Source organism: Cherax quadricarinatus, chromosome 51, assembly GCF_038502225.1.
Source record: "Cherax quadricarinatus isolate ZL_2023a chromosome 51, ASM3850222v1, whole genome shotgun sequence".
In the NCBI taxonomy this organism is placed as follows: Eukaryota; Metazoa; Arthropoda; class Malacostraca; order Decapoda; family Parastacidae; genus Cherax; species Cherax quadricarinatus.
In genome coordinates this window covers 19,888,860-19,915,093 of record NC_091342.1, presented here as the reverse complement: position 1 = coordinate 19,915,093, position 26,234 = coordinate 19,888,860, and the positions used below count along the sequence as shown (strand labels likewise).

Sequence of the window (26,234 nt, the reverse complement as noted above, 5' to 3'; positions counted from 1 at the left end):
ATATATATATATATATATATATATATATATATATATATATATATATATATATAATAGTTCCTTTGTAATGTGAGAAGTCATGAAAGCTATTGGAATTTCACTTTTTTCATAGTGGTTGTTCTGCATATATATATTGTATATCTGTAGGCTATATATGTGTGTGTGTGTACTTATTTATGGTTGCAGGGGTCGAGTCACAGCTCCTGCTTCTTCATTGGTTGCCATAAGGTCCACCCTCTCCATGCTCAATGAGCTTTATCGTATCTTTTCTTAAAGCTATGTATGGATCCTGCCTCCCCCACATCACTCTCCAGATTGTTCCACTTCCTGACAATTCTATGGCTGAAGAAAAACTTCTTAATATCCCCATGACTCATCTGAGTCTTCAACTTCCAGTTGTGACCCCTTCTTGTTGTGTCCCATCTCTGAAACATTGTCTCTCTATCCACCTTGTCACTTCCTCTTGGTATTTTATGCCGTTATCATATCTTCCCTATCTCTCCTATCCTCCAGTGTTGTCCGGTTGATTTCTCTTAGCCTCTCCTCGTAGGACATACCTCTACAAGGAGAGGTTAAGTCTTGTTGCAAACCTTAGCACTTTCATAATTTCTTGATATGGTTGAGCAAGTGTGGATTCCATACTGATGCTGCATACTTCAATATGGGCCTGACATACATGGTGTAGAGTCTTAAACAATTCCTTGATAAGGTGTCGAAACGCTATTCTTAGGTTTGCCAGGCACCCATGTGCTGCAGCAGTTATTTGGTTGATGTGTGCCTCAGGAGATGTGCTCGGTATTATACTCACTCTAGGATCCTTTTCCTTGAGTGAGTTTTGCAGTCTTTGTCCCCCTAGCCTGTACTCTGTCTGTGGTCTTCTTTGACATTCCCCATCTTCATGACTTTGCACTTGGTGGGGGTTAAACTCTAGGAGACAGGGGTTGGACCAGGCTTGTAGCCTGTCCAGATCTTTTTGTAGTACTACTTGATCCTCATCCACTTGAATTCTCCGCATTAGCTTCACATCGTCTGCAACCAGGGACACCTTTGAATCTATCCATTTCAACACAATTCACATACACCAGAAACAGTACCAGCCCTAGGACTGGCCCTTGTGGAACCCCACTTGTCACAGGTGCCCACTCTGACACCTTGTCATGTACCATCACATTTCCTCCCTATCAGGTATTCTCAGATCCACTGTGTGAGTGTTAGCATGCATATGTACTTGCCTATATGTGGTTGCAGGGGCCAAGTCATGGGTACTGGCCCAGCTTCTTCACTGGTTTCTACTACATCCACTCCCAGTTACAAGAGCTTTATCATACATTTTCTTTAAGCTATTTATGAATCCCACTTTTGTCACTCTCCAGATTGTTCCATTTCCTGACAAACTTCAGGTTAAAGAAATACTTGCTAACATCCCCATAACTCATCTGAGTTTCCAACTTCCAGTTGTGCCCTCTTGTTCCTGTTATCCCATCTGTTCACCATGTTAATTCCTCTCAGTATTTTGTATGTAGTTATCATGTTGCCCCCTCAAGTCCTCATGTCCTCCAGTGTCATCAGTTCCTTTAACCTCTCGTCATAGGACATATTCCTTAGTTCCAGGACTAGTCTTGTTGCAAAGCTCTACATTTTCTCCAATTTCTTGGCATGCTTGACCAGGTGTGGGTTCCACACTCATATTGCATACTCCAATACAGATGTGATGTATAGTGTACAGTGTTATGAATGACTTATTAGATATGTGTGTGTGCATGTGTGTATGCGTGTGTGTGTGTATGTGAGAGAGAGTAACACTCACAATTGTGAGGTAGTGTTAATACTGATGCTATTAAGCACACAGGTAGTTTTAAAAAGTATCAGCTGGTCTGTATTTATGTATGTATGTGTGTGTGTGTGTCATATATAAATACGTATATATGTTGTACCTAATAAGCCAAACTTGCCGAATAGGCTGAAACTTTTTGAAAAAATTATTTTACAGAATGATAGATAATTGTTTTTCATGGACAATTATATAAAGATTTTTATTTTTAGACCAAACCTAACTTATAAATCTCACCTAACCTAACTTAAACTAGCATTTTTTTTTTTTTTTTTTTTTTTGCAAAATTATACTATGTATAGCATAGGTCAGTTTAAATTTATTTAATATTGCTTCAAATCAATTATATATTTTTCGTTATGTTCAAATTGATTTCCACAGATTTATGGCAAAAACTAATTTTCATTTGGCAAAAAACACCCTTGCCGAATAGACCAAACTGAACAAATCAGCTTAATCAGCATACACACACACACATGCATGCGCGCACACACAGGCACGTGCGCACACACAGGTACGCACACACACATTTTATAAACTGTACTTAAATGTTTTTAAATTTAATGATTTAATGTTAGAAGCACAACCATTAGGAGACTTTATATAGTTAATTAAAATAAAATCTTAGCTCTTCTACATTCATAGTGATATTTACAACAAATTACTGGCTTTAGGAATGATTTTTCTGATTTATAGTTAAAAATAGTTAGCTTTGAATTTTTTTAACTTAATAATGAGAAAATATCTTATGTCAAATATTGTATTTAACTTTTAAAAGTGCTATAACAAATGGTAACCACCAGATAATATATAACACTTACCTAGTATACATACACAGTATGTTAAAAAAAAATATATATCTACATTTACAATAATTTTCAAATTTATATATAGAGGTAGAATTTTACATCCAACTATATGTACTCACTGTTTCAACCCATCTAACTGCTCTAAATCCTGCTAAAGAATGAAATATCTGGGGTGCCTTCATATTTAGCTCCCTTACAGGGAGGTGGCTTGATGTTGGGAGGGGCATTTGATCCAAAGAACTGGACTTGTCCTCCCTTTCCTTGGATTGTACATAAATGCCTTCCATTCCCCAAGCACTATATGACCCCTATGGTTTTAGAACTTCCTGCTGATTAAAATAAATAAATTATAATTCATATTTAGCTATTACTGTTGGCATTTGCATTACCCTGGATCATCCATATCACTAGTTTAGTAGTGAGGCAGAGGTTTGTATTATGAATACTAAGTGGCAAGAAGCACTATAATACATAGTAAGCTACACTTCCATCAAGAGAGCAAACTTGGATAAATGTTGAGTTTCTTCATAGCAACTAAATTTACAACTTCAATCCTGAACTAAGTCAACTTCAACACAAGTGTTGGTTGAACAAAGTCTTCTTGTAATAGTGTACAAACTGCACTTTAATTACATTTCCTTAAAATATATATATTCAGAGAAATTAATTGAAAATTAGTTAAATTTTCGACATCAGTGTAGTCTCAATACAATGTGTACATATTGATAAATTGTGAAGTAAAATTACACAAGCGCAACTAATGTGACATTTTATTGTGGCAACGTTTCGCTCTCCAGAAGCTTTGTCAAGCTGTTACAAACAGTACATGGACACAGAGGGTATATATATGCTCAGAGTGAGGTGCAATACTAGTGGTAGTAGTAGTAGTAGTAGTAGTGATATAAGTAGTAGTAGTAATACAATATGTTAGAACAATTAACTTGCACATGAGTAAAGGATATAAAAACTAATACTACACAAGCACATTACAGAGAATGAACATTGAAACAGGCCTTCTTTATCGAGCCTCCAATAGAAATATTTGTCTAACCAATTTTTATGTTTCCCAAGTAATAGCTTTTATATCCTTTACTCATGTGCAAGTTAATTGTTCTAACACATTGTATCACTACTACTACTACTACTACCACTAGTATTGCACCTCACTCTGAGCCTATATATACCCTCTGTGTCCATGTACTGTTTGTAACAGCTTGACAAAGCTCCTGGAGAGCAAAATGTTGCCACAATAAAATGTCACATTAGTTGCACGTGTGTCCTTTTACTTTACATATTGTCGGTAATTCTACCAACTTTATTACATACTGATAAATTATATTCTCTACTATTATATCATTGCATGTTAATAAATAGTATAAAATACCGACACAATGGAAATATAAACACTTAAGCAGTATAATGTGATCCTTTATTGACAATGTTTTGCCCACACAGTGGGCTTTATCAAGTCACAAACAGTGACTGTTTGTGACTTGATAAAGCCCACTGCAAGGGCTAAACATTGCCAATAAAGGATCACATTATACTGCTTAAGTGTTTATATTTCCAATATCATTGCATAATGAAAGATCTTTGTATTTAAGGATGCTATTGTACTTTTTCACTTATGCAATATGTTTTGCTGTATATTTTAGAGGGCATCATTTTAACGAGGAGGAGTGATACCACACTAGCTGCTATACACAATAGTCATGGAAATCTTACTGCCACTCTTAACCATTAATTGTAAAGTGTGTTGCAGTTAAGAGTCAACTGAAGAGCAATGTTTGTCTACTTCTAGCTAGACAGCTATTGAATAAGTGATGGTGAATGTGTTTCTTTCTGTAGGCTGCCCAACCTTGCTGGGAAATGGCTGATGTGGTATGAAAAAAAATCATTCTATCCAATTTTTTTCCACTCTACAATTGCTCATTTAAGCTAAAAAAAATGATTTGTCTCATGATAGCATGACAAAGTTAATAAACAGTGGTATCTCTGTGTCTATTAATGATAAATGAATAGAATGAGATTATGAAGTGTATGTGCTGGCAAGTATAAACTCTTACCAGGAGGTCATATTTAAGAAAATTACAGAAGTTGAAAATTTTATTGCATTTGAAAAAAGAAAATGTGTAAGGTATACAAAAATAAGTGAAGTGGCAAGAAAGTGTTAAGAGTTATGTAAAGAAAGAACAAGCATTAGTTAATGGAGACCTGCAGATGAAAGAGGGTAAACAAAAAACTGAAAAGAAAATAATAATAATAAAAAAAAATCTGAGTAAAAGGGAAAGGGGCTAAAAGAGTGTGAAGACAAGAGAAACTAGGTCAGGAGAAAGAAAATATGAAGTACTTGTAGATAAATATTTACCAAGAGCTGTAGCTTGAACAAAACAAATCAATAAGAGCTCAAAAGCAAAATATTCAATAGTATCATAATTAACAAGAGACTGATAATCTAAATTACTGACAGTAAATACTTTAACAGTATTAAGAAAAGTATATCCAGTCTAGAAACAAAAGAATAATAACATAAAAGTAACCAAGATTCAACATTTAAGAACATTTAACTAGAAGATATTAAAAACAAACTACAGTCGACCCCCGCATAACGTTGGCATCGCATAGTGTTAAATCCGCATAGTGATACATTTTATCGCTAAAATTTTGCCTCGCATAGTGCTAAAAAATTCGCTCAACGCGATTCGTCCGAGACACGTCCATGCGGCCTGAGCCAGCCTCACTTGTTCTGCCAGTGGCATTGTTTACAAGTCAGCCTCCGCGGTAACATTCAAGCATACAATCGGAACATTTCGTATTATTACAGCCTTTTTATAGTGATTTCACTTGAAAAATAAGTGACCATGGCCCCCAAGAAAGCTTCTAGTGCCAACCCAACAGCAAAAAGGGTGAGAATTACTATGGAGATGAAGAAAGAGATCATTGCTAAGTATAAAAGTGGAGTGCGTGTCTCCGAGCTGGCCAGGTTGTATAGCAAACCCCAATCAACCATCGCTTCTATTGTGTCCAAGAAAACGGCAATCAAGGAAGCTGTTCTTGCCAAAGGTTTAACTGTGCTTTCGAAACAGAGATCGCAAGTGATAGAAGATGTTGAGAGACTGTTATTGGTGTGGATAAACGAAAAACAGATAGCAGGAGATAGCATCTCTCAAGCGATCATAAGTGAAAAGGCTAGGAAGCTGCACGAGGATTTAATTAGAAAAATGCCTGCAACTAGTGGTGATGCGAGTGAATTTAAGGCCAGCAAAGCTCGGTTTGAGAGATTTAAGAGGCGTAGTGGCATACATAGTGTGATAAGGCATGGTGAGGCTGCCAGTTCGGACCAATAAACAGCTGAAAAATATGTGCATGAATTCAAGGAGTACATAGACAGTGAAGGACTGAAACCTGAACAAGTGTTTAATTGTGATGAAACAGGCCTGTTTTGGAAGAAAATGCCAAGCAGGACCTACATTACTCAGGAGGAAAAGGCACTCCCAGGACATAAGCCTATGAAAGACAGGCTTACTCTTCTCATGTGTGCCAATGCTAGTGGTGATTGCAAAGTGAAGCCTTTATTAGTGTATCACTCTGAAACTCCCAGAGCGTTCAGGCAAAAGAATATCCTCAAGGCTAATTTGTGTGTGCTGTGGAGGGCAAACAATAAGGCATGGGTCACTAGGGACTTTTTCTATGACTGGTTACACCAAGCATTTGCCCCCACTGTGAAAAATTACCTAACTGAAAAGAAATTAGACCTTAAGTGCCTCCTGGTGTTAGACAATGCCCCTGGTCATCCTACAGACTTGGCAGAGCGACTTTGTGGGGACATGAGCTTCATTAAGGTGAAGTTTTTGCCTCCTAATACCAGTCCTCTCCTGCAGCCCATGGACCAGCAGCTTATTGCAAACTTCAAAAAACTGTACACAAAAGCTGTTTGAAAGGTGCTTTGTAGTGACCTCAGAAACTCAATTGACTCTAGGAGAGTTTTGGAGAGAGCACTTAAATATCCTCAATTGTGTAAACCTTATAGGTAAGGCTTGGGAGGGAGTGGCTAAGAGGACCTTGAACTCTGCTTGGAAGAAACTGTGGCCAGAATGTGTAGACCAAAGGGATTTTGAAGTAATTGAGGCTAACCCTGAGAATCCTATACCAGTTGAGGAATCAATTGTGGCATTGGGGAAGTCCTTGGGGTTGGAGGTTAGTGGGGAGGATGTGGAAGAGTTGGTGGAGGAGGACAATGAAGAACTAACCACTGATGAGCTGCTAGATCAACTTCAACAGCAAGAGGCCACACCTGAGGAAATTGCTTCGGAGGAGGGGAGAGAGAAATTGAAGAAGTTGCCTACTTCAAAGATTAAGGAAATCTGTGCAAAGTGGCTTGAAGTGCAAACCTTCATGGATGAAAATCACCATCAGACAGCTATTGCAAGCCGTGCTGGTGACTATTACACTGACACTGTTGTGAAACACTTTAGGAAAGTCATAAAGGAACGAGAGGTACAGGCCACTACGGACAGATATGTTGTGCGACAGAAGTCCAGTGACTCTGAAGCTGGTCCTAGTGGCATTAAAAGAAGAAGGGAAGCAACCCTGGAAAAGGACTTGACACCTCAAGTCCTAATGGAAGGGGATTCCCCTTCTAAACACTAAAACAATCCGGTCTCCCCTCCTCCCATCCCATCAATCATCACCACATCTTCAATAAAGGTAAGTGTCATGTAACTGTGCATGTTTTTTTAAATTTGTGTGTATTAAAATTAATATTTCATGTGGTAAAATTTTTTTTTTCATACTTTTGGGTGTCTTGCACGGATTAATTTGATTTCCATTATTTCTTATGGGGAAAATTAATTCGCATAACGATAATTTCGCATAACATTGAGCTCTCAGGAACGGATTAATAGCATTATGCGGGGGGTCCACTGTAATTGTAAAGCCAAAATCACATTAACGAAGAAATTAGGAGCAGACAAGACTTTAAATCAATGTATTTTTTTAAACATTAGAATTCAGAAAAATCTAACTAATGGTGCATGAAAACTGCAGATAAAATAAAGGTCACATATTTCAAACAGTACTAAATAAAGGTTTACAAACATAATTTAACCCTTAAACTGTCCACACGTAGATATACATGCACGTGCGCAGCGCTCCGAACGTACATTGTTTTATTTTTCATTCTTTCAAATTTGGCGCAATAGGCCTGATTTGCCTAGACATGAAAGAATGGGTCTGTGCACTCAGTGTGAGCACTATGAAAAAAAATCAGGAATCACTCAGTACCTTGTGGGAGAACCAGTTCAACTGAATGCCAGCTAGAGCAAATAGAGTGGCAAACACCAGTGATTCACTGATATTGTCATATTAACACTCACATTTTAAGAGGAAAGTAAAAATAGGTTAGATAAATGCATGAGTGGGTGTGGGTGGGCGTGAGTTGGAACTGACTTGCTTGTGCTACTAGGTCAGATGTCGTGCTCCTTCTTTCAGTGGATGTGACCTGACTAGGTGGGTCATTGGCCTAAGCCGGAGGGTGACATGGACCTGCTTTGCATGGGCCAGTAGGCCTGCTGCAGTGTTCCTTCTTTCTTATGTTATTATATTGTTTCTACATCCATGGCAGGACTCGTACCTGCTAACTCTGTATCAGAGTCCACAGTACGTACTTTACCATGGAGCTAGACTCGTGATAAGTATGGGTGCTTAGCCGAAGCTAAGTGATGTTTCCGCATACCCCCAGGCACCAAGCTCATTTTGAAAGTTATTTCATCGGATCCTGCCACATGCAGTGGACAACGAAAGAGATTTGAAATGCTTAACAATTCACAAACAGGCAAATTTATTTACAAACATTGTCTCTATGTCCACAGCAGGACTCTAACCTGCTAACTCTGTATCAGAGTCTACAGTACTTTACCACAGAGCTAGACCCGCGATAAGTATGGGTGCTTAGCTGAAGCTAAGCATTGTTTTGTCCACTGCATGTGGCAGGATCTGATGAAATAACTTTCAAAACAAGCTTGGTGCCTGGGGGTATGAGGAAACATCGCTTAGCTTCGGCTAAGCGCCCATACTTATCGCGGGTCTAGTTCCGTGGTAAAGTACTGTGGACTCTGATACAGAGTTAGCAGGTTCGAGTCCTGCTGTGGACATAGAGACAATGTAAATAATTTCGCCTGTTTGCAAATTGCTAAGCGTTATGTTCTTATGTATTCGGCTGGCTGGCTGGCTGGCTGGCTGGCTGGCTGGCTATGGCTATCTCTGTCTGTATCTGTCTATATATGTCTATATCTCTGTCTCTCACATGTACTCATAAATACAATTATACATAATGTAAATTACCTAGGATAACCCAAAAATTCCAGGCCAAGTCCTATACAGTGTTTGTAGATCTTTCTTCTTTCAACACACTGGCCGTATCCCACCGAGGCGGGGTGGCCCAAAAGGAAAAACGAAAGTTTCTCCTTTTACATTTAGTAATATACAGGAGAAGGGGTTACTAGCCCCTTGTTCCTGGCATTTTAGTCGCCTCTTACAACACGCATGGCTTACGGAGGAAGAATTCTGTTCCACTTCCCCATGGAGGTAAGAGGAAATAAACAAGAACAAGAACTGGAAAGAAAATAGCAGAAAATGCAGGTGTGTATATATATATGCTTGTACATGTATGTGTAGTGTGACCTAAGTGTAAGTAGAAGTAGCAAGACGTACCCGAAATCTTGCATGTTTATGAGACAGAAAAAAGGACACCAGCAATCCTACCATCGTGTAAAACAATTTCAGGCTTTTGTTTTACACTCACTTGGCAGGACGGTAGTACCTCCCTGGGCGGTTGCTGTCTACCAACCTACATAAATAAATAAACATAAATAAACATGATGCAAATAATAGCAGTGTCACTTTCTCAGCAATCACGGAGCAGCCCATACACCACAAACCAACAGGTTTACTAGCCGCTCCCTGAGACAGAGACAAGCAGATGGAAAGGCAGACACACACAGGCAGATAGACAAACAGATAAGCAGAGCTAGAAAGACAGATGTACAGAGACAGACAGACATAGAGAGACATGTTTGTGTGTGAGAGCAAAAACATATAAAGGCAAGGTTCCCCCCTCCAGCAGCGCACATTCATCAAATGTCACTTGTTATCTGACGCTTGCCATAACACATTCTTCAAGGAGTTCATATTATACTCCAGGCACACACAGAAAGACAGATAAGCTGAACTGGACAGACAGATAAGCAGAGCTAAGCAGACAGACAGATAGATGTACAGATAGACAGACAGATAGACAGGCAGACAGACATACAAAGACACGTGTGCAAGAGTAAAAACATATAAAGGGAAGGTTCCCTCCAGCAGGGCACATTCATCAAATGTCACTTATCTGACCCTTCTCATAACACCCTTCTTCAAGGAGTTTCATACTCCAGCATGTCTAAAACATTGCTGGGACCTATAAATACTTTGTATATATTTCTAGACAATAGTAAATGACCAAGGCAGGTGAAAATGTTCACCTGCCAGTGTGATTGTTACAATTTGAATACTATTTCAGTACATAATATCAGTGTCAGAACAAAGATTGGCTATGATATCACAAGAAATATTATAAATTGTAATTATCAGTACATAAAAATTATATAAATTAAAATAAAAATGAGAAAAAAAGGTAAATCGGTAACACTTCTGCAAGCGACAAGACTGGATGTTGCCATCAGGTGAGCACCCAGAGCCAACTTCGTGGTCTTATATCCCGGTAAGTACTGGTCCTAAAATTTTTTTTTGTCTTATACCACACAGAAAATTGCCCTCTTTAATTTAAAAACAAAAAACAATTTTTTTATTTTTCAAAATATTCGAAGAGCCACACAGGTGAATGTAGATCTACGTTTGGACAGTTTAAGGGTTAAGAAAGAAAATTAAAATTTCTGGGAAAGACGTCCACAAGATACTGTATAATATACTGCAGATAGGATCTTCTTGGAAACGTTAATAACGGAGGATATTTTAATCAGCAAAAATCTAAATATTGTACCAATGTCTTGACAGAGACTAAACAGAAAGGAAGGAAGTCTAGTTTGTAATTTGTTAAAGGATCTTGCTCTAAGGAAGTGGAGCTGCCTAAGTCCTTTCCTGTCTCTGGATCAAACCTGAAATACTCTTTCATAATATAAAATTAACCCGTAAACGGTCCAAACGTATATATACGTTTTTTCAACATTTGAAAGTATGTAAAAAAAGTAGATCTTCTTTTTGTTTTTCTACATTTGAAAATGTGTAAAAAAAACTTTGATCTACTTTTTTTTTGTTATAGTATTTGAAAATATGTAAAAAACTTAGATCTACTGTTGTAGCACTACACATGTGAACGTAGATCTGCTTGGACCGTTTACGGGTTAAAAGTATCATATATCATTCTTGTAAAATGGTTTATATTTTTGTTAGACTATTACTTTCACTGCTACAGCCCATTTCTTCCTCAGAAATACCATATACTAAACCAATGCAGACTGACAACACCATAAGTGATCTCGCTGGTGCTAGGTTGAGCCTGGGAAATATAAGTTTAAGCAAAGCATTTCTGTGAACTGCTTCCTATATTACTAATTAGTTTTGTACTGAATGGTAATTTTTTTTATGGCAACTTTTTCAATGACAGTTTCTGTAGGACATTTTCATTTTTTTTTGAGACCACTGATTTCTTTAAGATGAATGATTTCTAGAAGATAACTGATATATGTAAAAAAGACTGCTTTCTTACAAGACAGCCTATTTCTGGAAGACTGAAATACTGTATGACACAGGTTTGGAATATTTTTCATAAATATACCATACTCAAATGAGGTGGTGCTTGTCAAGAAATGTGTAGTACAGGAACAGGAGAATATGGAAGGAGTAAAGAAGAATTAATAATAATGGGAGGTGGGAAGCACAGTGCCTGCACTCTAAAGGAGGGGTTCGGGATACAGTGGACCCTCGCCTAATGAACGCATCGCATAACGTTAAATCCGCCTAGCGATACATTTTAACGCAAAAATTTTGCCTCGGCTAACGCTAAAAACTCACTCAATGCGATTTGTTCGAGACGTGTCCACGTGCGGCCTGAGCCCGCCTCACTTGTTCCATGGGTGCCAGTGTTTACAAGCCAGCCACCGCGGTCACTTCCAAGCATACAATCGGAACACTTCATATTATCACAGCCATTTTAGTGATTTTACCCTGCAAAATAAGTCACCATGGGCCCAAAGAAAGCTTCTAGTGCCAGCCCTACAGCAAAAAGAGTGAGAATTACTATGGATATGAAGAAAGAGATCATTGCTAAGTATGAAAGTGGAGTGCGTGTCTCTGAGCTTGCCATTATTATTATTATAATAAAAAAGAAGCGCTAAGCCACAAGGGCTATACAGCTCCGAGCTGGCCAGGTTGTACACAAAACCCCAATCAACCATCGCTACTATTGAGGCCAAGAAAATGGCAATCAAGGAAGCTGTTCTTGCCAAAGGTGCAACTTTGTTTTTGAAACAGAGATCGCAAGTGATAGAAGATTTTGAGAGACTGTTATTGGTGTGGATAAACGAAAAACAGATAGCAGGAGGTAGCATCACTCAAGCGATCATATGTGAAAAGGCTAGGAAGTTGCATGATGATTTAATTAGAAAAATGCCTGCAACTAGTGATGATGTGAGTGAATTTAAGGCCAGCAAAGGTTGGTTTGAAAGATTTAAGAATCGTAGTTACATACATAGTGGAAGGAAGGCGGGGTAGGGGTCGGCCTAGGAAAGGTTGGAGGGAGGGGGTAAAGGAGGTTTCGTGTGCGAAGGGCTTGGACTTCCAGCAGGCATGCGTGAGCGTGTTTGATAGGAGTGAATGGAGACAAATGGTTTTTAATACTTGACATGCTGTTGGAGTGTGAGCAAAGTAACATTTATGAAGGGATTCAGGGAAACCGGCAGGCCGGACTTGAGTCCTGGAGATGGGAAGTACAGTGCCTGCACACTGAAGGAGGGGTGTTAATGTTGCAGTTTAAAAACTGTAGTGTAAAGCACACTTCTGGCAAGACAGTGATGGAGTGAATTATGGTGAAAATTGTTCTTTTTCAGGCCACCCTGCCTTGGTGGGAATCGGCCAGTGTGTTAATAATAATAATAGTTACATACATAGTGTGATAAGGCATGGTGAGGCTGCCAGTTCGGACCACAAAGCAGCTTAAAAATATGTGCAGGAATTTAAGGAGTACATAGACAGTGAAGGACTGAAACCTGAACAAGTGTTTAATTGTGACGAAACAGGCCTGTTTTGGAAGAAAATGCCAAGCAGGACCTACATTACTCAGGAGGAAAAGGCACTCCCAGGACATAAGCCTATGAAAGACAGGCTTACTCTGTTGATGTGTGCCAATGCTAGTGGTGATTGCAGAGTGAAGCCTTTATTGGTGTATCACTCTGAAACTCACAGAGTGTTCAGGAAAAATAATGTCCTCAAGGCTAATTTGTGTGTGCTGTGGAGGGCAAACAGTAAGGCATAGGTCACTAGGGACTTTTTCTATGACTGGTTACACCATGCATTTGCCCCCACTGTGAAAATTTACCTAATTGAAAAGAAATTAGACCTTAAGTGCCTCCTGGTATTAGACAATGCTCCTGGTCATCCTTCAGATGTGACAGAGTGACTTTCTGTGGAAATGAGCTTCATTAAGGTCAAGTTTTTGCCTCCTAATACCACTCCTCTCCTGCAGCCCATGGACCAGCAGGTCATTTCCAACTTCAAGAAATTGTACACAGAAGCTATGTTTGAAAGGTGCTTTGTAGTGACCTCAGAAACTCAATTGACTCTAAGAGAGTTTTGGAGAGATCACTTTAGCATCCTCAATTGTGTAAACATTATAGGTAAGGCTTGGGAGGAAGTGACTAAGAGGACCTTGAACTCTGCTTGGAAGAAACTGTGGCCAGAATGTGTAGACCAAAGGGATTTTGAAGTATTTGAGGTTAATCCTGGGAATCCTATGCCAGCTGAGGAATCCATTGTGGCACTGGGGAAGTCCTTGGGGTTGGAGGTTAGTGGGGAGGATGTGGAAGAGTTGATGGAGGAGGACAATGAAAAACTAACCACTGATGAGCTGCTAGATCATCTTCAACAGCAAGAGGCCACACCTGAGGAAACTGCTTCGGAGGAGGGGATAGAGAAATTGAAGAAGTTGCCTACTTCAAAGATTAAGGAAATGTGTGCAATGTGGCTTAAAGTGCAAACCTTTTTTGATGAAAATCACCCTCACACAGCTATTGCAAGCCATGCTGGTGACTATTACACTGACAATGTTGTGAAACACTTTAGGAATGTCATAAAGGAACGGGAGGTACAGGCCTCTATGGACAGATATGTTGTGCGACAAAGGTCCAGTGACTCTCAAGCTGGTCCTAGTGGCATTAAAAGAAGAAGGGAAGTAACCCCGGAAAAGGACTTGCCACCTCAAGTCCTAATGGAAGTGGATTCCCCTTCTAAACACTAACACCATCAACACTCTCCCCTCCTCCCATCCCATCAATCATCACCAGATCTTCAATAAAGGTAAGTGTCATGTAACTGTGCATGTCTTCTTCAGTTTGTGTGTATTAAAATTAATATTTCATGTGGTAAAAATTTTTTTGGAACGGATTAATTTGATTTCCATTATTTCTCATGGGGAAAATTAATTCGCCTAACGATAATTTCGCCTAACGTTGAGCTCTCAGGAACGGATTAATAGCGTTAGGCCAGGGTCCACTGTATTTGCTGTTTAGAGTGACATCTAAACTGTCGAATCTGTGTGCCTCCGGCAAGACAATGATAATGTGAATGATGGTGAAGCGTTTCTTTTCTGGGTTACCTTGCCTCAGTGGGAGACAGCCAGTATAAGACAGTACAGTAGAAGAGAAATTTTGAAAGGGATTTATGGATAAACAAAAGTAAACCAGAGTTAAACTGCCTTTTTAAATTTTTAGAAGTTAAGCATGAAAGATAAATATGAAAAATTGAGAACAAAAGTTGGATCAACAAAGAAATATATGAAATAATGAAATTGTAATGCTGTATATTATATGCTACCAACAGGCAACTGAAATGTAAACCACCGAAATAACTAGAGAGGAAGTCATAAAATTATTTATAATGACTGGTAAAATAAAAGGGACTGGATAGCATATCAAAGTGTGCTGTAAAGAAAAATGCAGAGGAACTTAGATACCAGTAATGTAAATAAGACATACGATGAGAGTTATGGCATTTTACTGTGAAGACTTTGCATCCATTAAGGACTATCAGTTCACACAGAAAACAAGACATGGGTATTTATTAGGGGTAGAGGGAGGTCCTGAGGAAAAAAAATGAAGTCATGAAATCACAGGTGAGTAGCCAGCCAAGTAGTTGAAGTTAGGTGATCACAACATCAAGTACTAGAGAGAACAAGCCTTACTAAAATGTTGGAGATTGTGAACGGTCCTGAGTGTTGATGGCTGTGGTTATTACTATGCCAATCACTTTCTTTGATGATAAGCCTTGCCTCTGCACTCTCCACAGTGTTCCTGTGTAGAGTGCATGAATTTTTAGTGTTGGTGCTTCAGCATGCATTAATATGTTCTCTGATTCTAATATCTGGGTCTCTGGGAGGTTTCACTGATATAAATATTGTCATTCATTCATAAATGTTATTTCATTTGTGAAATGTTAGTTCATCATTGACTGCAAAAAGAAAGCTAAGAAGATACAATGTAATTTTAATTCTAACACTACACCCAGACAGAAGATAAACTACGCTTCTCATTAATTAAATCAGTAACAACCTATTGCATTCCTTAACTAAAGCCAATATCAGTCACCAACATTTCATCTAAAAAATAAAAAAACTTTAATGTGAAGGAAGCCAATGAGCACCACTGCTGGCATCTATACCATATCATGTGGGTGTTGACAAGATTTACATCTCTGAAATCTCCAATGACCTAAATTTAAGTCAAAGAACACATTAATGCATGCTGAAGTGATGATACTAAAAATGCATGCACTCTACACAGAAACCTTGAGAACCACCTTATGAATTTTCCAGAGGCAAGATTTATCATCAAGCAAAGTGACTGTTGCAACAGATTACACTTATATTGTGGAGTAATAGCCACAATCAATAACATTAATAACAACTAAGGTTCATTCACAACTTTCGAAGTTTTCACAAGGCTTATTCTCCCAATACCTGACGCTTCGATCACCTAGCCTCACTTTCTTAGCTGGCTACTTCCGTGAGACTTTATGACCTCATTCTTCCTTCTCAGGATCTCTCTCCAGCTCTTATAAATACCCATGTTTTGTTCTCTGCATGAATTGGTGACGTACCTCATGGACAAAACGTCCTTGCAATAAAAGGACATAACCCGCACTGTGGGTATTATTTATATACTGTCGGTATACCATTATATTACCATCCCAGCTCTGGTTTATATTCAAAACCTAACTGACAGAGGCAAACAGATTATGTTAAATGGCAATCACTGTACTAACAAAATAAAAAAGGGTTAGTCCCATTGTACTATGGATCTGAAGCCAGGGTCGGTCCCGTTGTACTATGGCTTTGAAGCCAGGGTTGGTCCCATTGTACTATGCCATGAGCTCAGCTCACTCAGATGAGCTGTGAGAGGTAAATTTGGGCCTAGATATGAGAGAATGGATCTATGCAGTAAGTGTGCACCATTTAAAAATCCTGCAGCACACAGTGCATGAGTAAAAAAAAAAAAAGACCATCTGTTTTTGGTTTAAAATAGCGACTTTGCGGTGCATTGTCATGCTTTTTATGGTTGTATTCTCAATTTCTTGGTCTTATTTGATAGAATGGAAGATATATTATACAAATAGAGATGATTTTGATTGGTTTCAGGATTGAGAGTAGCTTGAAATTGAGCTCAAATAGTGGAAATGTTTGATTTTTGCCAAAATTCCAGATTACACAAATATTTGATTTTTGCCCAAATTCCAGAGTATGTACACTTGTCCAATACATGTCTAACTGGCCAGTCTAATACACATTTATGTGAATAAAAATTCAAAATGGAAAGCATGCATAATATAAGAAGGGCCTGGAGACATAATTAGTGAACAGAGAAAATGTTATTTTAGTGCTAAGAATTTCTGCACTGTTTATTCTAGAACCTATTTTGAAATTGGCATTTCTTGAATTTAGTGTGAAATTGGCCAAATTACAGACTTCATGATGGCTAATTTAACCCGATGTATTATTATGATGAGGGTGGAAATGAAAGTTCCTCATAAATGACTATCTTGTAAATTAACAAAAAATGGAGGAATGGGAATTAAAGAACTTTTGCAAGAAAAATAGAAAAATGTACATAAATAACCCACACATAGGACACTGAAACTAATGAATAAGTTTCAGTCTGGCTTGGTTAGTCACACAGAAGCACAAAGGGAAAGGAGGCAGGGCCAGGAATAGTAGAATGAGAGGAGGAAGTATGTATGTATATATGTAAAATGAGAGCCTGTAATTATTTTACATGATGGTAGGATTGCTGGTGACTTTTGTTCGTCTCATAAATATGCAAGATTACAGGTACGTCTTGCTACTTCTACTTACACTTAGGTCACACTACACATACATGTACACGTTTATTTATACCCACACATCTGAGCTTTCTTTGATTTTTATCTTAATAGTTCTTGTTCTTATTACTTTTCCTTTTATATCCATGGGGAAGTGGAATGAGAATCTTTTCTTTGTAAGCCATGCGTGTTGTAAAAGTCAACTAAAATGCTGGGAACAATGGGGTAGTAACCCCTTTTCCTGTTAAGATTACTAAAGAGAAGAAGAAGAAAGCTGTCAAAGTGGGATGTCTGAATGTGAGTGGATGTTGTGCGAATGATAAGAAAGAGATGATTGTGGATGTTATGAATGAGAAGAAGCTGGATGTCCTGGCTTTAAGTGAAACAAAGCTGAAGGGGGTGGGTGAGTTTCAGTGGAGAGAAATAAATGGGATTAGGTCAGGGGTTTCAAACAGAGTTAGAGCTAAAGAAGGAGTAGCAATAATGTTGAAGGATAAGCTATGGCAGGAAAAGGGGAAATATAAATGTATTAATTCAAGGATTATGTGGAATAAAAGAAAGGTTGGATGTGAAAAGTGGGTTATAGAAAGCGTATATGCAGTTTGGAGGGATATGTTGTGTATCTTTATATGTATATGCTTCTAAACTGTTGTATTCTGAGCACCTCTGCAAAAACAGTGATAATGTGTGAGTGTGGTGAAAGTGTTGAATGATGATGAAAGTATTTTCTTTTTGGGGATTTTCTTTCTTTTTTGGGTCACCCTGCCTCGGTGGGAGACGGCCGACTTGTTGAAAAAAAAAAAATATGCACCTGGAGAAGAGTGAAGTGTAGAGGAGAGAGTTTTTGGGAATTGTTGAGTGAGTGTGTGGGGAGTTTTGAACCAAGTGTGAGAGTACTTGTGGTTGGGGATTTCAATGCTAAAGTGGGTAAAAATGTTTTGGAGGGAGTAGTAGGAAAATCTGGGTTGCCAGGGGTAAATGAAAATGGGGAGACTTTAACTGAGCTATGTGTAGAAAGAGGTTTGGTAAAAAGTAATACATATTTTATGAAAAAGAGGATAAATAAATATAAAAGGTATGATATAGCACGTAATGAAAGTAGTCTGTTAGATTATATATTATGGGATAAAAGGTTGATGGGTAGGCTTCAGGATGTACATGTTTATAGAGGGGCAACTGATACATCGGATCATTATTTAGTTGTAGCTACAGTTAGAGTAAGAGGTAGATGGGACAAAAGGAAAATGGCAACAACAAGTAAGAGAGATGTGAAAGTTTATAAACTAAGGGAGGAAGAAGTTCGGGTGAGATATAAGCAACTATTGGCAGAAAGGTGGGATAGTGCAAGTATGAGCAGTGTGGGGGTTGAAGAGGGTTGGAATAGTTTTAAAAATGCAGTATTAGAATGTGGGGCAGAAGTTTGTGGCTATAGGAGGGTGGGGGTGGGGGCAGGGGGAAAGAGGAGTGATTGGTGGAATGATGAAGTGAAGGGTAAGATAAAAGAGAAGAAGGTAGCTTATGAGAAGTTTTTACAAAGTAGAAGTATTATAAGAAGAGCAGAGTATATAGAGAGTAAAAGAAAGGTGAAGTGAGTGGTGAGAAAGTGTAAAAGGAGAGCAGATGATAGAGTGGGAGAGGCACTGTTAAGAAATTTTGATGAAAATAAGAAAAAATTTTGAAGCGAGATAAACAAGTTAAGAATGCCTAGGGAAAGAATAGATTTGTCAGTTAAAAACCGAGTAGGGGAATTAGTAGATGGGGAGATGGAGGTATTGGGTAGATGGCAGGAATATTTTGAGGAACTTTTAAATGTTGACGAAGAAAGGAAGGTGGTAATTTCATGCACTGGCCAGGGAGGTATACCATCTTTTAGGAGTAAAGAAGAGCAAGATGTGAGTGTGGGGGAGGTGTGTGAGGCATTACGTAGAATGAAAGGGGGTAAAGCAGCTGGAACTGACAGGAACATGACAGAAATGTTAAAAGCAGGGGGAATATAGTGTTGGAGTGGTTGGTATTTTTGTTTAATAAATGAATGAAAGAGGGGAAGGCACCTAGGGATTGGCAGAGAGCATAATTCCTTTATATAAAGGGAAGGGGGACAGAAGAGATTTATATGCTCTCCATGTCATTCTACTTTGATGCATTCTCTCTAAATGACCAAACCACCTCAACAACCCCTCTTCAGCCTTCTAATACTTTTATTAACTCCACACCACCTCCTAATTTGAACACTCCGAATTTTCTGCATAATATTTACACCACACATTGCCCTTAGACAGGACATCTCCACTGCCTCCAACTGTCTCCTCGCTGCAGCATTTACAACCCAACCTTCACACCCCTTTAAGAGTGTTTGTACCACTATACTTTCATACATTCCCTTCTTTGCCTCTGTAGATAACGTTTTTTGTCTCCACATATATCTCAATGCACCACTCACCTTTTGTCCTTCATCAATTCTATGATTAACCTCATCCTTCATAAATCCATCCCCTGACACATCAACTCCCAAAATATCTGAAAACATTCACTTCTTCCATACTCCTCCTCTCTGATTTGATATCCAATTTTTCTTTAAATCATTTGATACCCTCATCACTTTACTCTTTTCTATGTTCAATTTAAACTTTCTACCTTTACACACTCTCCCAAACTTGTCCACTAACCTTTGTAATTTTTCTTTAGAATCTCCCATAAGCACAGTATCATCAGCAAAAAGTAACTGTGTCAGTTCTCATTTTGTATTTGATTCCCCATAATTTAATCCCACTGCACTAGCCAAGGATTCAAACCCATGTTGTACTGGCCTGCCTCATGGTAAGCAAGAACCATTCTTAAAGGGTTGGGTGGTTCTGCAGTTTAAAGCGTCATATGGTTCTCGCTTACCATCAGGCAGGCCAGTACAACATGGGTTTGAATCCTTGGCTAGTGCAGTGTTGTTATTGATATATATATATATTGTAGGTAGTAGGTTGGTAGACAGCAACCACCCAGGGAGGTACTATTGTCCTGCCAAGTCAGCGTAAAACGAAAGCCTGTAATTGTTTTACATTGATAGATTAGACACATGTGCAACTCTTGGGTATCTGTGTCTAATTTATCAACGTGTCAGTTCTGTGAACCATTCATCTACAATTGTTTTACATGATGGCAGGATTGCTGTTCTTTTTTCTGTCTCATAAACATGTAATATTTCAGGTATGTCTTGCTACTTCTGCTTACACTTAGGTCACACTACACATACATGTACAAGCATATATATACACACCCCTCTGGGTTTTCTTCTATTTTCTTACTAGTTCTTGTTCTTGTTTATTTCCCCTTATCTCCATGGGGAAGTGGAACAGAATTCTTCCTCCATAAGCCATTTGTGTTGTAAGAGGGGAGTAATATGCTGGGAGCAAGGGGCTAGTAACCCCTTCTCCTGTATAAATTACTAAATTTAAAAAGAGAAACTTTTGCTTTTCTTTTTGGGCCACCCTGCATCGATGGAATATGGCCGGTGCGTTGAAAGAAAGAATATATAACTCTCAAGATTTTTAAAAGAAAATTTTTACATTCTACTATCCATCTTCTTTTCACATAGATCTGCATTATATAATTTTGCTCAAACTTTTTTTTAACAAAGAGCATATTGGCTTGTCATCTCAGTGAAAACGTGCTCATCCAAAAATCTTTCCAAACAAAAGCACAAACCAGTAAATGCAACTTTACACAGTCAGTTTGCTTAACACTTTGCAGTGGTGCACTTCTCATAAAAGATTTTCTGTTTTTAATGATTTTATGGTGTAAAACCATTTATTCATGGCTCATTAGAAGAAAAGCTTTACTAATAATGATGTTACCAAAAATGCTCTAGGAAGCCTATGATACTGGAAACAAAGGCTATGATAATGAAACTTAATGATGGTGGAATGCAAAATTGTGATACTGCCAGAAGCTCAAGTTATCTCCAATAGGTACAGAATAATCTGTTTGTGATGCTTATATGTTTTGTTTCAGGCATAAAAGTGGTGTTTTTTTTATATATATAATTTTTAGGTTGTTCAAGAACATAACCACTAATTATGATATGGTACCTATGGGAACTTAACTATTCACAAAAGCAGAGACTGCTTGTCCTTTACATTAGACCTGCAGTTAGAGAAACATGAACAAACTGAAAAAATAAATATAAAAATAAGAAATATGAATTATGAAGAAAAGACTGAAAAAATAAATGTTTTCAACATAATTTTAAAGATGTGTTAACCACTTACAAGTTCATAAATGAAAACAGACAAGGGAACTAGTGTAGAAATAACAATAGAGAAAACAAGACGAGATAATCTTAGATTATGTGAGAGGCAGTGGAATTATTTTGAAATTGAGTAGTTGATGAATGGAATGAGCTTAAGGATGCTGTGTACACAAAAACTACTGTAAGAATTAAAAAATACATATGATAAAGACAGGACACTACTAATTTTCATAACGTGTTTTTAACCACAAGTAGTGTCAACCGCTGCATGTATAGTATGTACATGAACAGCATACTGGTAATTGCAGTTCTGATGCCCTTTAGAACTGTATACTACTACTATAGATGAAAATTTATTTTTTCCCATGACACCCATTTTTTAAATTTATATAATGTACCTGACTACATCAAGAAACTTTCATATTACAAGATTCTTGTGTTTTATCAACTTACATTTTATTTTTTTGTATAGTAAAAAATTAAATCTTTCACTTTTTTTTTGCTTGGATAGTTTGGCACTAATGTTTGTCTTATTTAAATACTGCACAACACTATTTAAATCAAAACCTAATTTTTAATAAACAACTCTGTAGCTTACATGTTTATGTGTGATGGACCAGGGTGAGGCATGTTCATGTGATAAAGTACACCAAGACGAGACATAGCTGCATGATGGTGCATTTGCTGATGCATAGGATGATGCATAGCCATTGGTGGTTGCATGTGGGCAACCTGAGGATGATGCATCATACTCTGAGGTACACTTAAAGGATCTACCAGCACAGTTTGTTCAACCTGAGTAGGAGCCTCTGTAATCTCAGTCACAACTAGAGAATTATCATCTTCTGTAGCAGTAATCTCTTGGTATGCCCCAAGATTGCGAGCAGCCTCAGCTGCTTCATCTACTACTGGTCGCATGTGTGGGTGTTGATGTTGTGGTACCACACCATGATGGTGAGGATGCTGTTGCTGCTGCTGCTGCTGTGGTGGCTGCTGCTGCTGTTGCTGTTGCTGCTGCTGCTGTTGTTGTTGTTGCTGTTGTTGTTGCTGCTGCTGCTGCTGTGGTTGTGGCTGCTGATGAACTACCCCAGGTTGACCCATGTGTGGCATCTTGGGATCCATACCTACCCGTTTCTCCATATGCTTGGCCAATGGTAAGCCATCAACACGCTTTTTACGCAAATAGTTCTCCGAATAAGTCATTTCCTGGGGAACATTATGTTTACTTACCAAATGGTTACGCAGCTTGCTACGGTCATAGTATTCCTTGCCACAATAACTACAAACCTCTGCCTTCCTACGATCATTATGAGCACGCTTAATATGTGTATTAAGTTCACCTACCCTTTTGTAACACTTACCACAAATTTGACAATAGAAGGATGGCTTTTCATGCATCTTGACTCTGTGATATCGAAGAGCATCTGACGTGGCAAAACGTTCCCCACAATACTGACAATTATAAAGAAGGATGCGGAGATGCACAACATTAATGTGTCGCAATAAGTCTGTTTTTGTTGCATACCGCTCACCACACCTATCACACTGTTCTTTAAATTCGGAATGCATTTTCACTTTGTGCATTTTTAGGGACACTTTCAAGACAGTTTTGCCACATATCTCACACTGAACTTTAGGTTTTGAGGAGGAGCCACAGTGAGCTTCTTGATGTTCTCTTAACTTTTTGTTAGAAGGAGCCATGAAGCCACAGTCACTACATAAATACTCAGTAGTTTTACGGTACGTAAGGCTTTTGTTATGATGTTTCCTCATGTGGAATGTAAGTCCTGGAAGGCTGCCTAGCTTACATCCACATTCTCCACAAGTAAAGTCATTGGCATTCTGGCCCGTATCATTAAGGTGCTTGCTATTAATATGCATCTTTAGCTTATACTTAAACAAGAATGTCTCGCCACACTCTTCGCAAGCATATGTTCGATCTTTAAAGGCAGTTTTTGCCCTACCTTTGCCTTCAGTATGACATATTTCTTGGTGGTACCATAAGTCATCTTTGCGAAGAAAGTGTTTATCACATTCCCTACATGGATGACTAGTCTCAGAGTTATTTGCTTTACCTTTGTTAAAGTAAGTGATTACTCCATTTTCAAGAATAGTTTCTTCAACTTCAAGGGGAGTATTATCAATCACAGTGTGAACCTCTTTTTTATGGGTAATGAGATCAGTATATTTCTTGAATTCTGAATCACATTCAGCACAATGATATATTTTTGGACCTTTGTAAGGTAAAACCTTCCTTTTGTTGGAAGATGGGTATTGACCACCGAGTCCACGGCCAATAAGAGTAGATCGTGTTGCCGGGCGACCTCTGCCCCTTCCCCTTCCCCGAATTCTTCCTCGACCCCTACCTCTACCCCTTCCTCTTCTTGTTCTTCTTTTGCGTTCATCCTCTGAGTCATCATCAAAGTCTACATCACATTCAATACTCTCAAAGCCATCATCTAGAGGTTCCATCTTTATTTTCACTTCTGTATCATCAGCTAAAATTGTAGCTTTACGTTTTCTGCCTCTTTGGCTATAAGTTACACGCTCTTCTTGTTTAATCTCTTTCTCGTCTTCAGTACTACTATCCTCTGCAGTACTGCGAGCAAAGCGTTGCTGCTGTTGCTGTTGTTGCTCTGCCTTAGCTTGTGCAATGCCACTGTAATAAAGTTCTTGCACCATTTCTTTTATTCTATCATGTCTCTGGATTACAGAATCAGCTTCATTGACAAGATTGGTACATCCTGAGCAAAGGCAGGTATTAGACTCCATGTTAACCATTTTTCGGCTAACCAAATGACTGATCACCTCCAGGACAGTCTTTTGAGTGTAAAGAAGACGTTGATCATGTTCATACATAAAGAAATCATTGAGAATCTTGCCAGTCTTCCCACAGACAAAACAAGTGTACTGCCTCGTTCGCTTCACTATTTTTTTCTGAGGGTCTTCGTCCTCTTCAAATTCGTCTGCCAACCCTACAAGATTTAAAAGTTTGTAAATTAAAAACAACAGTAGCACAATAATTTCTCACTTATTCAGGTAAATTCCTATCAGGAGAGTTCAAATTACAGCACTACAGTATATAGAGAAGTATGAATAGCTGAAATTATAAATATATCTTCACATGAAAGATTTTAAATGGAGACAAACTTTTAATTTTTACTTGTACAATTTTGAAATTCTGAGAATATTCTGATTTCAAAATTTTTAAAAATATTCATTTATTGAAGGAATATTCATTTATTGAAGGAAGTCCAGAATTTCTGTTGAAACTAATAAAATTTGTTGTTTTGGAGAAATTTTTTATGAAAAATATCAAAAAATATTTTTTGTTGTATGAATTTTTCAGAAAGAGTAAGAATTTTCTCAATTTTAGTGACCAGGATATTAAAAAAAATATATACATAGTGATCAGTAAAAATTAAAAAAATTATACAATATTTTCAGGATTTGAAAGAATTATGAACAAGAAGAAAACTGTTTATAATAATTAAAGCTACTGCATTTTAAAATTAACCTTAGCTGAAAAACAAGAAAGTATTATTTTAAACAAAGAAGTAAATGGATATTTTTTTAACTAATTGCAAATGATTAAAATGTGACTCATAAAATTGTAATGATTCCAAACAAATCACAGAAAGGGTGGGCCTTGAACCCATGATAGGCATGTTTTAACTCTTTCAGGGTCCAGACCCCTGATTTCAAACTTGTTCTCATGGGTCCAAAAATCCCCCCTCCCTCCAAAAACAAGAATTATTGTTTCTTATGGAATGATGGAGAATCTTTTTCCAAAGGTAATGACACCAAAAGTATGAAATTTGATGGAAAACTTATGGACTTACACTCTCACAAAGTTAGCAGCCTTGGCAATATTTAAACAATGGCTATTTCACCCACTCTGAATCCGATTTTAGGCCAATTCCACTGTTCCAGTCTACCAAAATCTTAGCTATTTCACTAGTATGCCTTCCATTCTACTGACTGACCACAAGACACTGCCCATTTATCTGTTTGAACTACCTAATAAAGAAATCAGAAATTTGGCCAATTTCATACAAAATTAAAAAATGCTAATTTAAAAACTGGGTCTAGAATAAACAATATAGATATTCCTGGCACTAAATCAACATTTCTTCTGTTCATCAGTTATGACCCCAGGCCTCTGTTGTTACACTTTCCATTTTGAACTTTTATTCACACACAAGAAAAAAAAATACAAGATTTAATGCTATGCAGACCTCTGCATTATTGTAATAATTGTACATATAATGTCAGTGTATTCATGAATGCATATTAGATCAACCAGCTGGACACATATTGGATGAGAGATGTAATTTATTTTATTATTATTATTAACACACTGGCCGATTCCCACCAAGGCAGGGTGGCCCGAAAAAGAAAAACTTTCACCATCATTCACTCCATCACTGTCTTGCCAGAAGGGTGCTTTACACTACAGTTTTTAAACTGCAACATTAACACCCCTCCTTCAGAGTGCAGGCACTGTACTTCCCATCTCCAGGACTCAAGTCCGGCCTGCCGGTTTCCCTGAATCCCTTCATAAATGTTACTTTGCTCACTCTCCAACAGCACGTCAAGTATTAAAAACCATTTGTCTCCATTCACTCCTATCAAACAGACTCACGCATGCCCGCTGGAAGTCCAAGCCCCTCGCACGCAAAACCTCCTTTACCCCCTCCCTCCAACCTTTCCTAGGCCGACCCCTCCCCTGCCTTCCTTCCACTACAGACTGATACACTCTTGAAGT

At 38.1% G+C, this 26,234-nt stretch overlaps 1 protein-coding gene across 3 annotated transcripts in view; it reads right to left on the bottom strand.

The window, feature by feature from the left end:
• LOC128694629 (uncharacterized) overlaps positions 1 to 26,234 on the bottom strand; it is a 316,265-nt gene that overhangs the window by 114,204 nt on the left and 175,827 nt on the right. Inside the window, exon 17 of one of the 3 annotated variants that reach the window (XM_070095926.1) lies at positions 22,828 to 24,441. In XM_070095926.1, coding sequence (XP_069952027.1) covers positions 22,828 to 24,441 — 1,614 coding nt within the window. Of the gene's footprint in view, positions 1 to 79; positions 24,442 to 26,234 lie in introns of those variants that run through there. The other 2 variants (XM_070095923.1, XM_070095924.1) reach the window with 2 other exon arrangements.